This window comes from Phycodurus eques, chromosome 10, assembly GCF_024500275.1.
Source record: "Phycodurus eques isolate BA_2022a chromosome 10, UOR_Pequ_1.1, whole genome shotgun sequence".
NCBI classification, from domain to species: Eukaryota; Metazoa; Chordata; class Actinopteri; order Syngnathiformes; family Syngnathidae; genus Phycodurus; species Phycodurus eques.
The window spans coordinates 8433980-8450129 of NC_084534.1; the positions used below are offsets into that span (position 1 = coordinate 8433980).

General features: G+C 40.7%; 1 protein-coding gene across 2 annotated transcripts in view; it reads right to left on the reverse strand.

The window, feature by feature from the left end:
• Positions 1–16150, reverse strand: part of suclg2 (succinate-CoA ligase GDP-forming subunit beta) — a 128424-nt gene that overhangs the window by 68521 nt on the left and 43753 nt on the right. For both annotated transcript variants that reach the window (XM_061687712.1, XM_061687713.1), the window contains exons 3-5: positions 10059–10158; positions 5112–5202; positions 2991–3143 (exon numbers count right to left, since the gene is read on the reverse strand). In XM_061687712.1, the coding sequence (XP_061543696.1) occupies positions 2991–3143; positions 5112–5202; positions 10059–10158 (344 nt within the window). The remainder of the gene's footprint in view (positions 1–2990; positions 3144–5111; positions 5203–10058; positions 10159–16150) is intronic.

Below are 16150 nucleotides of genomic sequence, written 5' to 3' on the forward strand. Positions count from 1 at the left end.
TTCTCCCCGTGCCTGCGTGGGTTTTCTGCGGGCACTCCGGTTTCCTCCCACATCCCGGAAACATGCATGGTAGGTTGATTGAAGACTCTAAATTGCCCGTTGGTGTGAATGTGAGTGCGAATGGTTGTTTGTTTATATGTGCCCTGCGATTGGCTGGCAACCAGTTAAGCGTGTACCCCGCCTCCTGCCCGATGATAGCTGGGATAGGCTCCAGCGCTCCCGCAACCCTTGTGGGGATAATGGATGTCTCACATAATGGATGGATGGATTGAGATACACATTTGGAAATTGTTTTTGTTTGGGCCCATATGTTTAAAAAAAAAAAACAAGATCATGAAAGAGGCTTGGACAAAAATAATGCGACCCTTAAACTTTTGAGGCTATCACTGCAATCAAAGGATTTCTGAAAATCTCTGAAAGACTTCTGCACCTGTCGTGAGAAAATTGTTCCAGTCTTCTCAGGTTTGAAGAGTGCCTTTCTTCAGATGGCCCCTTTCAGGTTTTTCCTCAGATATTTTATCCATCCATCCATTTTCTTGCGCTTATCCGAGGTTGGGTCGCGGAGGCAGTAGCTTTAGCAGGGAAGCCCAGACTTCCCTCTTGTCAGCCACTTCATCCAGCTCTTCCGGGGGGATCCCGAGGCGTTCTCCAGCGTGTCCTGGGTCGTCCCCGGGGTCTCCTCCCGGTGGGACGTGCCCAGAACCGAGGAGGTGTCCGGGAGGCATCCTAATCGGATGCCACAGCCACCTCATCTGGCTCCTCTCAATGTGGAGGAGCCCCGGCTCTACTCTGAGCTCCTCCCAGATGACCGAGCTTCTCACCTTATCTCTAAGGGAGAGCACGGACACCCTGCGGAGGAAACTCATTTCTGTCGCTTGTATCCGGGATCTTCTTCTTTCGGCCACGACCCACAGCTCGTGACCATAGGTGAGGGTAGGAACGTAGATCGACCGGTAAATTGAGAGCTTCGCCTTTCGGCTTAGCTCCTTCAACACAATGGACCGATACAAATTCGCATCACTGCAGACACTGCAACGAGCCGCCTGTCGATCTCCCGTTCCATTCTTCCCTCACTCGTGAACAAGTCCGACTTACTGCCAGCAATGTGGACCAAACTCTGACACTGGTCGTACAGGGACTGAACAGCCCATATTAGGTGGTTCGGTACCACATACTCCCGAAGCACCCCCCACATGACTCCCTGAGGGACATGGTCGAATGCCTTCGCCAAGTCCACAAAACACATGTTGACTGGTTGAGCGAACTCCATGCACCCTAGAGGACCCCGCCAAGGTTGTAGAGCTGGTCCAATGTTCCACGGCCAGGAAGAAAACCACAGCACCAGCATCCCTGAACAGACCTTACCAGGGAGGCAGAGGAGTGTGATCCCCCTTTGTTGGAACACACACTTAAAAAGGGGTACCACCACCCCAGTTTGCCAATCCAGAGGCACAGTCCCCGATGTCCATGCGATGTTGCAGAGGCGTGTCAACCACGACAGCCTCACAATATCCAGAGTCTTTAGTAACTCAGGGTGAATCTCATCCACCCCTGGGGCCTTGCCACCAAGGAGCTTTTTAATGCCCTCGGTAACCTCAACCCCAGAGAAGCCGCCTCAGAGAACCCAGGCTCTGGTTCCTCATGAGAAGGCGTGTCGGTGGAATTGAGGATGTCTTCGAAGTATTCTCCCCACCGACTCACCACGTCCCGAGTCGAGGTGAGCAGCTCTCCATCCCCACTATACACAGTGTTGATGATGCACTGCTTCCCCATCCTGACACGCCGGATGGTGGACCAGAATTTCCTTGAAGCCGTCCGGAAGTCTTTCTTCATGGCCTCACCGAACTCCTCCCACGGCCGATTTTTTGCTTCAGTGACGACCAAAGCTGCATTTCACTTGGCCAGGATAGGACTCCTTCTTCAGCTTGACGGCATCCCTCACCATTGGTGTCCACCAACGGGTTTGGGGATTGCCGCCACGACAGGCACCGACCACCTTATGGCCACAGCTCCGGTCGGCCGTCTCAGTAATGGAGGCGTGGAACATGGTCCACTCGGACTCAATGTCCCCCGCCTCCCCCGGAACATGAGCAAAGTTCTGTCGGAGGTGGGAGTTGAAACGCCTTCTGACAGGGGATTCTGCCAGACGTTCCAAGCAGACCCCCACAATATGTTTGATTGCGCATTATACACGAGAAATTACAGTAATACAGTATGTGCTGAATAATATGTGCAACTGTAGTCACAGGAACATCAAGCTGCGTGGAGATGGTCTTATAGGTTTTTACCTATAACATGCTTGTCTATAATTTATTTTCTAATCTCCTGAGACAGCTCTCTCCTGTTCAGTGTGGTACACACCATGTCATTAAAATGCACAGTGACTACTTATTCCCCTTTTAAATAGGCGGACTGACTGATTAAAAGTTTGAAGACATATGTGTTGCTATTTAAAAGACCAACCTTAGTTTACTATGTCCCAATGGTCAAATTATGGTCAATTGTTTCTCAAGGTACCATCACTTTTGTCAACACTTGTTTCATTTGCTTTTTTTTTTTTTAATTTTTTTTTTTATTCAATGATTCTGTTGAACCAAAGTTGAACGCCAATGTCTGATTTTCATAGGTTAATTTTCAGTTTATTTATTATTACTTTTGACAGTTTGGAGTTATTTCAGTGAGCTTTGTAAATGTTTCCTTTATTAACAGAGGGGTGCCAATAATTGTGACCAGTATTAAGAAGGAATTAACATAATGATGAGTGTAAACATGTTTATGGCAGTTGGTCTGAGGGTCATTTTGCAGTCTACAGTTACAGGCTGACTTTTATATTGTAGACACATAGACTTGATGATCACAATAAGTTGAATTCTAGAATAATGACGTACAGGACTCTGTCAATACTGAATCTTGTGTCATCATCATTTTTGTAATTTGAGACTTTAAAAAAAATCCTCTTTCTACTCGTGTGCAGTGTTAAGCACGAATACCTTAAAGATGAGCTCTGGTGTGCTGGCTGCTACTTCCTCTATGTCCATACCTCCTTTGGGACTTCCAACCATAACAGGACCATTACAAGAGCGATCCATTAGAATGGCAAAGTAGGTCTCCCTGTTTATGTCCAAGGCTTCAGCAACCATGACCTTGACATGGACAACAGTAAAGAGGTGGCTGATGGATGAATTTAGTCAGCTACCATGGCAATTCATGACTGTACAGATTATCAACTGTGTCCCTGATGAAAGATAATAATATGTTGACCCCCTTTGACGATGGCAAACACAGTATTACGCTGGCTATGCAATAGTTAAGACATTTGAATAGTAAAGACTGGGGAAAATTGTCAGAATCACTTAAGCGTAGTGATCTGAAGAAATAAATAAATCACAGAAACACACAAGGCTAATTTGGAAAAGCAGAAAAGGGACAGGAGTGGTTAGGTTATTGCCTTGCAATAGACCTGTGCTCATTTTGTTTAGTGGAAACAAAGCAATTTTTATTCTGCTTTTTTTCCCTATATAGTCTTATTCCACAACAATATTTCACACGCCTCTCTTATCACCTCTGCTCATCCCTCAATCAACATTGACAGCAAATCCATGTAGAAGAGGCACAAATCCTTCCCAATGTACTGTATGCCATTCTCCGCTCTGTGGTGCAGTAAGGCCTGAGAGTGGATTCAAGCTTCACTGGAAGGTTGACAGCTAAGCCCTGGCTGTCATATGATTGGCCAAGCTTAGACTAAAAGGACTACACTTACTCAGCCCTTCAACACTTGCTAGTGGCAGATCTTTCCTTGTGATGCCTAAAAACAGTTTTCAATTAAACCTTACAGTGGTCTAGTTTGGGGAAAAAAAAGTCTCAAGTTGAGTTTTTTTTTTCTTTTCTTTTTTTACCACTGTCAAATGAATTAACAGTAAAAATTATATTGTATAGTATTCCAACAATAAGTACCGGTACTTATTTTTCTTCTTCTTCATTTTCACATTAAAAAGGACTATTAAACAATTTCTTGAACCAAATTCTTAATTTTAATTATATCTTCTGAGAACATCCTGTTTAAAGCTTTATCTTGGTTTCATAATGTCAACATGTGAAAAGCATGCTGAAAAGTACTGTTTAATAAAAAACAATTATAATTGAACCAGGAAATATATTGGTACACATGAATTTAAACACCTGAATTTTGCCACTGAGCTCCCTGTTAGAGACCGGCAGGTTGTGCAAAAACTGCTGAAACATTCGCATTGAACATTTTTTAGAAGTTCAAATTAAGTTCACCTGTAAAGGTTACAGTGCATTTTAGGTTCATCCTGAAATTTCACCCAAAAGCCCAATATCCTTAACTTTTTGTGAATAGTGTGATTTGATGTGCACTCTGCATGGTTGAAAAATAGTCTTGGAAAATGCTACAAACGTGTTAACGGTTAGCATCAAATCCTTGAAGAGACTGATATTTTAACACTAATGGTGAAGCAACACACATAGACAGACAATATCACAATACTCACACTCATATATTATTTATCCTCTGTGAAAAACGACTATTATTGCAGTTTATTCAGTACTGAGAGTCGTGGTGACTCGTCCGGTTGTCTGTATGACTGTATTATATTGCCCTCCGGTGTGAGAGATGGATGAAGTGGCTGGGGAAAGGGAAGTCTGGGCGTCCCTGCTAAAGCTACTGCCCCCGCGACCCGACCTCGGATAAGCGGTAGAAGATGGATGGGTGGATGGATGGATGGGTGTCCAAGGCTGGCACACCAGAAGGAGATGCAAAATAAATTTAAGTATATCATGATACGCCAACTGTTTAATCATAATATTAAAAAATATATATTTAATTAAGTTATTATTATGCATTCATGTTTTTATTTCTTAAGTGCAATATTTAGAGTGCTATTTATTGTAAAAATATTGCAATATTTGTTCTTGGTTTTTTTTTTGGGGGGGAATTTACATTCATTTCAATGGGGGGGAAATTATTTGATTTTAGTTATGTGCGTGGACATGGAATTAATTAAACTAGTATCGCAAAGAACCACTGTACATTCAAATAAGATAGGAGGGGAGAAAAACAATCCACAAATCTTCCCTGTACAACAACTTACTGTTTTCACTTTCACTCCATCTTTAGGTGTCTGCTTGGTCGTCAGATTGAAACCCAGCATTTTATTGGCCAACTCTCCAACAACTGCAGGGCTATGGGAGAGGTATTAACACATTGCCACATTAACAATATAAAGGACGAGAGAACAGTCAAACTGACAAATTATGGGCATCAATGCAGTTACAGTTTCTATCACTCATAATATATGAGTGATAGAAACTGTAGCTCCTGGATGAAGTACTGTCAATGAATCTCACTTTTATCTGTATGCAAAGATTTATTTTAAAGAATGGGCCTGATTTATAAATTAATATATAAGAAGCAATAGGGCTGCGCTCATCAAGGAAAACTACTCAATTACTACATTTTCTAGGGTACAGATGCACTCTAAATTATTGTACACCCTTTGCAACTCAGATGTATTTGCAAAGGTTAAAACTGTGCAGTAATTTGCAATGAACCAAAAAAAAAAAACAACTACAATGTAAATACAGTAGTTCATCACAACTATTACTAGAAATGGTCATAATTTTTTTTAAGTGGCCATCTAATAAAAGTGTGTACATTTTTCAAATATTTGTCATTCGCAATGGCCGGTGAATAATTTTTAGGTCAACTGTAGGTAACCGTGATACATACTGTATATTTGCCCATGAATCATCACGATTTGGCCATGAATCACATTTTTATCTGTGAATGGAAGATGCTATACATAACTATTCGTGTATAGAAGGAGCCAGACCGCGACTAGTGAAAATCCACGGATAATACACACACACACACAAATACACACACACACCGTATTTTTCAGACAATAAGTCACACTTTATTTCATGGTTTGGCTTATCCTGCGATTTAAACCCATGTGCGATTTACATATTGAAATACTGTATATAATTCCACGCTCATTATTTTCACACTGACAGCCGCGAGAGGGTGCCCTAGATTTTGTGCCAGTATCTGCTACTCCTATTACTCCTGTAACACTGAAAATGTAAAACGTAAACATCAACTTATAAAGACAACTGAGAAATACCGAACACAAACGCCCCCAAAAAGAAAATCATATTCTGCAGATTACAAGCTGTAAGTAGTGAAATATGCATCTGAAAAGAGTAATCAAGCAGCAGAAAGAAAGTTTGGAGTGAGTGAGAAACTTGTGAGGGACTGCCGAAAAGCGATGGATACTCTAACTTCAATGAAGAAAAAAAAAAAAAAAAAAAAAAAAATTGTGGGCTAAAAGCTAGATGGCCACAGCTAGAACAAAAAAAGGTAATCGTGGGCTATAAGCTAGATGGCCACAAATGGATGCTTGAACAACGTGCTGCCGAGAGAGGTTTGTCAACGGTGCAGTCACGTCTCCACGCCCAGGTATTTTCCAAGGCATGAATATATATTATTAATATATATATTGGCCCCTTAGTTTCAGTGAAAGAAACTGAATACTTCAACATACCAAGAGATTTTGGACAATTCCATGCTCCCAACTTTGTGGGAACAGTTTGGAGCTGGCACCTTCCTCTTCCTACTTGACTGTGCACAAAGCAGGGTCCATAAAGACATGGATGACAGAGCCTGGTGTGAACATTTTCAACTTTATTCCAGCAACACCGTGTTCTATTTCCCTTTTTGTGCACCTACCTTTCTTTCTTTCATCAGTATTAGTGTTATTTTCCGGTAGTTAGCCTCTTTGTGTTTCCCTATAGATCCCTTGTAATGTCATTAAATATTATATAAATTCCATTCCTTGTTGTGTTTTGAGTTTAATAAGGAAGCCTCTGTCATCTAGAACTCGTATTTCATAAAATGTAGCAATCCTAAGTTTTATACATGTAAATGTAACGTGGTGCCCTTTACAAGACAAAATAGCTTGATTTATAACGTTAAGTGTCAAATCACGCTAAACCGGGCATCGACGAATTTATTTTTTAAATAAATTACGTTTTATCCAAACGCCAATATACGGTACCATATATATATATATATATATATATATATATATATATACACGGTCTGCAATTTTAATGGTACAACATTGTAGGTTTATGTTAACAGTGCAAGACAGAATCCAGACCATCACATTTAAAAAAAGATGAAACTGTATTTGTATTTGATCCCCTACCAACAATAAAGAGTTTTAGCTCCTAGAGACTCGTCCTGGCGGCACGGTGGCCGACTGGTTAGAGCGTCAGCCTCACAGTTCTGAGGACCCGGTTTCAATCCCCGGCCCCGCCTGTGTGGAGTTTGCATGTTCTCCCCGTGCCTGTGTGGGTTTTCTCCGTGCACTCCGGTTTCCTCCCACATCCCAAAAACATGCATTAATTGGAGACTCTAAATTGCCCGTAGCTGTGACTGTGAGTGCGAATGGTTGTTTGTTTGTTTGTGTCGTGCGATTGGCTGGAAACCAGTTCAGGGTGTACCCCGCCTCCTGCCCGATGACAGCTGGGATAGGCTCTAGCACGCCCGCGACCCTAGTGAGGAGAAGCGGCTCAGAAAATGGATGGATGGATGGAGACTCGTCCTCTCACTTTAAGAAAGTACCCCTAATCTAAACTTGTTAGCTGAATGAAATATTACATGTATAATGACAGCTGTCTACAGAATCATTCAATCAGACACCAACCTCCCCATCCTGGGCAAGACCAAATAACTTTCTTGGGACATCAGGGACAAGATTGTAGACTTGCACAAGACTAGGATGGGGAACAAGACAATTGGTAAGAGGCTGGGTGAGAAGGCGATAACATTTGGTGCAATAATTGGAAAATGGAATATTGTCAATCTTCCTCCGTCTCGGCCTCCTCGAAAGATTTCAACTTGTGGGGTATCAATGATCATGAGAAAGGTTAGGCATCAGCCCAAAATTATACAGGAGGAGCTTGTTTATTATCTCAAGGGAGCTGGGACCACAGTCACCAAGAAAAACATTGGTAACACACTATGTCGTAATGGATTAAAATCGTGCAGCTCCTGTAAGGTCCCCCTGCTCAAGAAGGGACGTGTACAGGGCTGTCCGAAGTTTGCCAATGAACACTTGAATGATTCAGAGAATGATTGGGAGAAGGAGATGTGATCAGATTAGACAAAAATCGAGCTGTTTGGAATCAATTTGACTCGTCATGTTTGGAGGAAGAGGAATTCAGACTATGAACCCAAGAACACCATCCCCACCGTCAAACATGGAGGTGGAAGCATTAAGGCCTTTTCACACTGCACTTGGCAAAGCATCTGACGCCGTGGACTTTCCCATTCATTGTGTTGTGTGCTGAGGGGTCGTCATTGCATTTCGACGTGACGCCATGTGTCGTGTTAATGCAGAGGGCGTCTGATGCTCAGCATCGCATCATCGGATAGAAACATTTTCTATTCTGGAGCTTTGACATGGTGACGTCAAAAATGCCCTCCAATGGGAGGAGGGCTGGCAGAGTGATTTCTGAGTGCTTTTGGGCGGGCGTACAGGAAACGGCAAGGGGGACATGGAGGAAGGCATAATAATTGCGGTGTCCTGCTATCCCGAACTTTGGGCCAATAGAATAATGATATACCGAGAGGCTTTCAAACTCCCTTTAAAAGCTCCCTGCTCAGCCTGAAATACTCCTTGAAGCACTTCTCCTGAAACTAGAAAGCTCACGAATGAGTTTAACTCTGAGATGCTGCCGTGAAATCAGTATGGGATATTCCCATTCCCTTTTTTTAATTTATTTTTTTTGCTGCTGCGTCCAGTGCCTTCGTTTTTTATCCCGTGACATAGGGACTCTCCGGAAAGTCAAATTTTCTAACCAGTGACAGTATTTAAACCTTTATACCACCTTTCCTTAACCCTTTGTGGAATGCATCATATGGTCAGAAAAATATAAATAGGTGCTTCCTTTCGAACATAGGAAAGACAGCAATGTTTCATTTGAAACATTGCTGTCTGCATCGAGATGTGCTGTTTCTACCCCTACGTGTCAATAAAGCCTAAGGCATGGAGATCGATGCCTGGATGACGTTATGTTGGGAATAAACAGAAAGACAACTTCACTATCAGTGTGATATGTCCTTTATGTTCGAAAGGAAGCACCTTTTTATCTCTTTCTGACCACATGATGCGTTCCACAAAGGTTAAGGAAAGTTGGTGTTAAAATACTGTGGCTGGTTAGAAGATTTGAAATTCCGTAGAGTCCCTATGTCACGTGATAAAACATGGAGGCGTTGATTGGCCGAAGACGAGATCTGTGTATCGCCGATTGATTGCTATTCCTTACAGTTCCCGGATGTCTGTCACAGCTAATTTGAAATTGAATTTGTCGTACTGAATTAGAATTTTCATTGCGGATAAAAAATTCTTACATTCACTTTCAAGATTATTGGAGTTCAGGTTCACACAAAAAATTCAATTTCAAATTATATTATTTAGATTCAGTTTTTAAATGCTATATTTCAAATTAAACAATAGAGAGGGAAAGAGAGAGAGAGACAAAAAGAGAGGGAGAGAGAGAGGGTCTTCATGCTGTGAAGGATATTAAATTGTCACAGCAACATAGTTCACATAAATGCTCTTCATATTAATATTTAAAAAACAAACAATAAACTAAAAATGAATAAAAACAACATTGAGACGGAATAAAAAGACTAATCTAAATAAGAGATAAAATAGGCACAAAACCTCAGGGTAAACCCTCAATTTAATATTTCATTCAATAAATTTAGCAAAAATCAACCTCTGCAACTGCACAAAACCCAACAGAAGAAAATAACTAGTATGAGAATCTGCCATGCGTCAAAATCTAAATTTGTAAGTATAATTTAGGGTCACTGAATAAAACAAGACACAAAGAGAACAAAAAGAATGGGATTATTTTCATTACAAGTAATCCTGACGACTGTGTGTATTTGTGATTTGGGAGCACTCTCTCTAGAAATGCATTTTTTTTTTTTTTTTTTTAAATCAAAAGGCCATACTCACTCCTTAGTTAGATGCACTCCACCTTTGAGGCCACTGTCAAACACACCCTTGCCTCTCCCACCAGCCAGAATCTGAGCTTTTAGCACAATCTCTTTGGCATCTGAAACGCAAAACAGGCATATATAGAAACATAAACAAGGACTATGTAAAATCGAGGTCCCCCTTGCGTGTGCTACTCATCTGACTGAGGTAAGAAAAAAGAGGAAAAACACTGAGTGTGATATGTTAAGTCTAAGGTAGAAAATATTTACTTCAGTGAAGGGGAATGATTATAGATGATTTTATTCAGAAAACAATACAGAACATGCAATGTAAAAATCCAGTTTTGTACAGTACATTCATAAAGGTAACATTCTCAAATTTAAGCCGTTAAAAATACCTTGACCTTCCTCATATAAAATCACAGCTTCTCCTTTTCTGTCACTTTTACCCGACAACGGCTGAAAATTCACTGTGCCACTCAGCTTTCTCTTCAGCATTCATCCTACAATAGCCTCATTTAAATGGAGTTGATACTCTTGAGGAAAGACGGTTCCAGGCAAGGTTATTATTATCTAAGTGGACGAGTTTAGTCATTGACAAGTGGCTGTCAACAGGTTGGGAAATGTTAAGAAAGAAGAGTGGACGGCAAGATGGACACCTTAACCCTGGAGGCAAGAAACAAGCTCATCCTACAATAAAGGAAGGCGAACATGAAGACACAACCTGGGAAGTCATGGAGGCCTAAAAAACATATTTCCTGCAGCAAGAGCTACAGACCAGGACCACTTACCAGAAGAAAAAAAAGTATCTGACAATATGGCAGGGATTAAACTAACACTGCATTACAATAGTGAGACCCATTTTTCAGTCTGGAGTTAAGACAAAAAGAATGGTGCCCCATTGTTTGAAATGCGGTAGAAAGATACATCAGGATTTTTAGAGATTGGCCAGATTAAAGATTTAACCTTTTAAAGAGATTTTCAATGCCATTATAAACTGAATTTTAAGACTTATATTTAACATAAAAAAAAAAGGAATGCAGTCAGATAATTATTGCTAGTGGTGTAGAACTTTCCTGTTTCACAATAATAGTCCAATGATTTGGTTACCACAATTTTAAATGAGAGTAACATTTGTGAATGGCAGTTTAAGGTCTCTCATACAATTATACACCACTGTAAACTATAACAAAATAAAACAGTCAAATTAATACCACTCAGACCATTTCAATAAAGACTAAACATTACCTTTGGAATAAGGTTGTGGATGGTTGATCTCTGTAAATACAATCTTTAAGGTTGTATTTACATAGATCATATATTATTATTATACAGTCTTAAAACAAATATTAGTCACAGACTAATCACTGAAGTTTACAGTTGGCATAATGGCGTTCTAAAAATCACAATGAACATTATCCATTGTAGAGAGTCGGACAACTACTTCAATCTAGTAGTAATTTTAATTATTTATACCACAGTTTTTTGATTCAGTGAGATTAGTTTGGTTTTGGGTGAGAGGGTGCATTCAGGCACTATGGCCCATGCCAAAGAAGGCTCAAGACTGTTTGTTTTAGGTTTCAACTGATTTCTTAATTATTTATTTAGATATTTATTACTTATTCATTCATTCATCTATTCAGTGTTTTGATCCTATTTTACTGCATTTCTTATTGTTCTTCAGTTTGTTTTATCCTGTCCAATTGTCTTTTAGTCTTTTAAAGTTTGTAAGTTTAAATCCAGTGTCTCCTCATGGGAGCCTCCACACTTGGCGGTATGTCCGGTCTGCCCGTGGGGATGTCATCCTGCAGCTTCCCCAGGTCTGGGGGCTGAGGGGCTTTGCACAATGTGGATAGTCTATGCCGGTCTACCCGGGTCATGGTGGTCTCTACGGCAGCATCCTCTGCTCACTCCAGGCGAGGCCAATATTGCAGAACCGGTTCTGCAATTTTTCTTAAGCATGACCCACTGCTAAGAAACTTTCATCTCCATATTTTATATATAGGGCAGACAAGGGAGCGAATTAACAATGCACAACATTTCCAATGACATCCCATGCAATCAGAGCAATCCTGTCATCATCCTCAGGGCTTACATAATTTCCAGTGTGTGTGTGTGTGTGCCTCAGTTTTTCCCTGTCAGGTAATGAGTGCAAATTAATAAGAGTGCATGCCTATGACAGGAGCTGGGAAAAAAGGTTTATTCTATAATGAGTACCTGTTCCAAAATCCTTCTTTTTAGACAATATTTAAAAGGCCTACAACTCCTCCAACTACCCCAACACTCACTTTGTCATTGACATATACAGCCAAATGAAGTTTTTCTTATCTGGTATACACGCTCAATGACAGAGTCACGCCTCTGCTTCCAGCCATCGAGCCTTCACTGGCCCTGCATAAGCCACATGAACTGGACTGCCTGATTATAAAATCTAAAAATTAACACAAAAGTAAATGCTTAAGGCACCTAAATTATAGAGCTAGAGAACATTTTCCCTCAAAACAAATGACTTTGGGGCCTTTTCTACAGGCTCTCTGTGTATCATTGGCATGGAGACAAGCCCCTGTCTGCACATTCTAACCGGACCAAAACTTTTCAATTCATGACTACCACCTCGTGCGCTGTAATCCTCACATACACAAAGAACGGGCTGGTCAGCTGCGCACTGCGCTGTGTGAAGTGAAGTGTGTCCAAAGAATATGCTAGTAACTTTGAGAACGTTCGAGCTTGTATGGTTTTGGAAAGGGACACAAAAAGGCGGCTGCCTTTTGTGGCCGGATGCCTATTAAATACTAGCGCTATAGATAAACCCTATGTAGAATAGTATTGGGATATCTGGCCTATGGAATGATAGCCAAAGGTCTCCCAGCTAGTAACGGCTTCCACTCTTCTTAACATAACATTTATTTTAGCATACAATTTGTGCTCATAGTACAAATCCACAGTACATATCAGCTGGTATATTGCAATCTAAGATCAATGGTCTCATACCCACGGCCCTCTGCTTTTGAAAATAATGGATACAAATAGTTACTGAAGGTACAAAATATGGTGCACAGAGAGAATTAAATGAAGTGATCAAATATTCCTGACTGTTGTGCAATGTTCATTTATCACACTGGCACCGAAAAGGACCAGAAAATGGAACAGATTGTGTTAAATGTTTAAACCTCCTTTGAGATGGACTCATTTAAGAGTAGTGGTAAAATTGATGTTATCTTTTTGACGTTCAACTTTTCACCAATTTTTACGATTTACAATTCTGCGAGAGAAAATGGTCCCCCATTGCTCTTGCAATGGCAGGTGAAGCATTAGATAGAAAAATAAAATCCACTCCATCTAGCTAGACACAGTATTTTTAAAAATGTTAACGATAATATTCATCTATTCAGTTGAAAGATTTACAAATACTGATAAATCTTCACAAAATCTTCCTTTGACTGCTACATCTGCAAGATTTATAACATGGATAATTTTACACTTGAGACTATGTGAGTCCCAGGATCAGAGGTGGGTAGTAATGCGCTACATTTACTCAAGTAACATTTTCGATAAACTGTACTAGTCAAGAGTACTTTAAATGCACTGTACTTTTTACTTTTACTTGAGTATTTATGTGAAGAAGGATCGATACTTTTACTCCGTTACAATGATTGAGATGCCGTTCGCTACTTTTATTTATCCATTGATGCGTGTGCGCCTCTATTTTTAGATTCCATCTTCGACTTCTGTATAGGGCGGCCGTTGCGCCAATCAAACGGGATCACTAGTGTCATTTGACTCCAATTCACCAATCAGACGACACAAGGCAGTCACATGACCGCACACGTAGCCTTCGAGAGCCAATCAAAATGACTCATTTTGGGGGGAAACAAACAGCCGCGCGAGTGTGTTTACAGACCAAAAATCACGAGCTTTGTCATCCAGCTCTTCAATTGTGACTGCCCCTGTACAACAATAAAATATAAATAAATACAAAATAAATCAAACAGACTCATGCTTTGCTCAGAAAAATTACACTTAAACATATAAAAGATTTGGCACAGAGATATCGTCATTAACCGACAAATGTATTAAAGCTGGCCAAATTCTGAAATCATTTAAAAAAAAAAAAAACAATGTACACTGGGTACGGAAAGTATTCAAACCGCCTTAAATTTTTCACTCTTTGTTATATTGCAGCCATTTGCGAAAATCATTGCTTCATTTTTTCCTCATTAATGTACACACAGCACCCCATGTTGACAGAAAAAAAAGCGTAATTGTTGAAATCTTTGCAGATTTATTAAAAAAGAAAAACTTAAACATCACACAGCCATAAGTATTCAGACCCTTTGCTGTGACACTCATATATTTAACTCTGGCGCTGTCCATTTCTTCTGATCATTGGTTCTACACCTTCATTGGAGTCCAGCTGTGTTTGATTATACTGATTGGACTTGATTAGGAAAGCCACACACCTGTCTATATAAGACTTTACAGCTCACAGTGCATGTCAGAGCAAATGAGAATCATGAGGTCAAAGGAACTGCCTGCAGAGCTCAGAGACAGAATTGTGGCAAGGCACAGATGTGGCCAAGGTTACAAAAAAACTTTCTGCTGCACTTAAGGTTCCTAAGAGCACCTTGGCCTCCATAACCCTTAAACGGTGAGATGTTTGGGACAACCAGAAACCTTCCCAGAGCTGGCCCTCCGGCCAAACTGAGCAATCGGGGGGAGAAGAGCCTTGGTGAGAGAGGTAAAGAAGAACCCAAAGATCACTGTGGCTGAGCTCCAGAGATGCAGTCGGGAGATGGGAGAAAGTTCTAGAAAGTCAAACGTCACTGCAGCCCTCCACCAGTTGGGGCTTTACGGCAGACTGGCCTGATAGAAGCCTCTCCTCAGTGCAAGACACATGAAAGCTTGCATGGAGGTTGCAAAAAACACCTGAAGGACTCCAAGATGGTGAGAAATAAGATTATCTGGTCTGATGAGCCCAAGATAAAACTTTTTGGCCTTAATTCTAAGTGGCATGTGTGGATAAAACCAGGCACTGCTCATCACCTGTCCAATACAGTCCCAACAGTGAAGCATGGTGGTGGCAGCATCATGCTGTGGGGGTGTTTTTTAGCTGCAATTTATCGAGTCCAGAAAAAAAGAAAACAGTGTCCATTGTATTTATCAAATGAAAACCCGCACTACTCTGCCTTTGATTGGCTAGCACCAAGACAGAACTCGTACTTTTAGAGTATTCCTCCTTTGATTTGCTGTGTGTGGAAGCTCTTCACCAACACACATACATAGGGTGAGTTTGAAGCCATGCATCTCGGGTTCTAGATTGAAATCACTTCATGGGTCCCTGCTAATTTTTGTGCGTCTCAGATGGAGGACGCACATCACAGAAGATTCCTGTATAGTGAGACAAACAGCAAGGTCAAACAAATTGAGAAATATGTTTTTACAATTCATCAGTTTAAGATCATAATTATTGTGTCCATATGTCCCCCTAATGAGGCCATCTCTGTCCAGTGCCACAAACCAATGGTAGGACCTCTCTATTTTCCATTTAACACTTGAATAATAGACACATTTTCATGAGATACCATTTTCACCTCTCTTTTTAACTTGAAATGCTCCCTGACAATATCCATGAAAAAAATGGCACCATCACGACTGGCATAGTTTTCTAGAAGTAGTTGTTGTGGGATTACCAGTGATAATTGATTGTGTCTAGGGATATACTTCAAGTAGCATTTCCCCATTTTAATGACTTAAGTAGAAATCAAAATCAGATATCAATTGTTGTGTAGCTTGCATGCATGCAAGGTACCATGGAAACAAGCAATAGCCTTCAGTTTACCTCTGCTGGCACATTAGTATCATGCAAATTCAATGGAGGAGGAGGTATGTCTAAAATAATTCCATGTCTCACCCTCAACGTGAATAGGTTAGGGTGCGTAATGAGGAGGTGGAAACACTAAGCTGCTTACAAAAATCATCTCTGTGAGAAACAGGCGGATTTACCCTGTAAAGCCTATTTACAACTGTTAGGACAATTTAGAAATTCATGGCTTTTTCGAAACTAGAGACTTAAGAGCCATCTAATTTATTCTGTGACATTAGTTCCCAAGC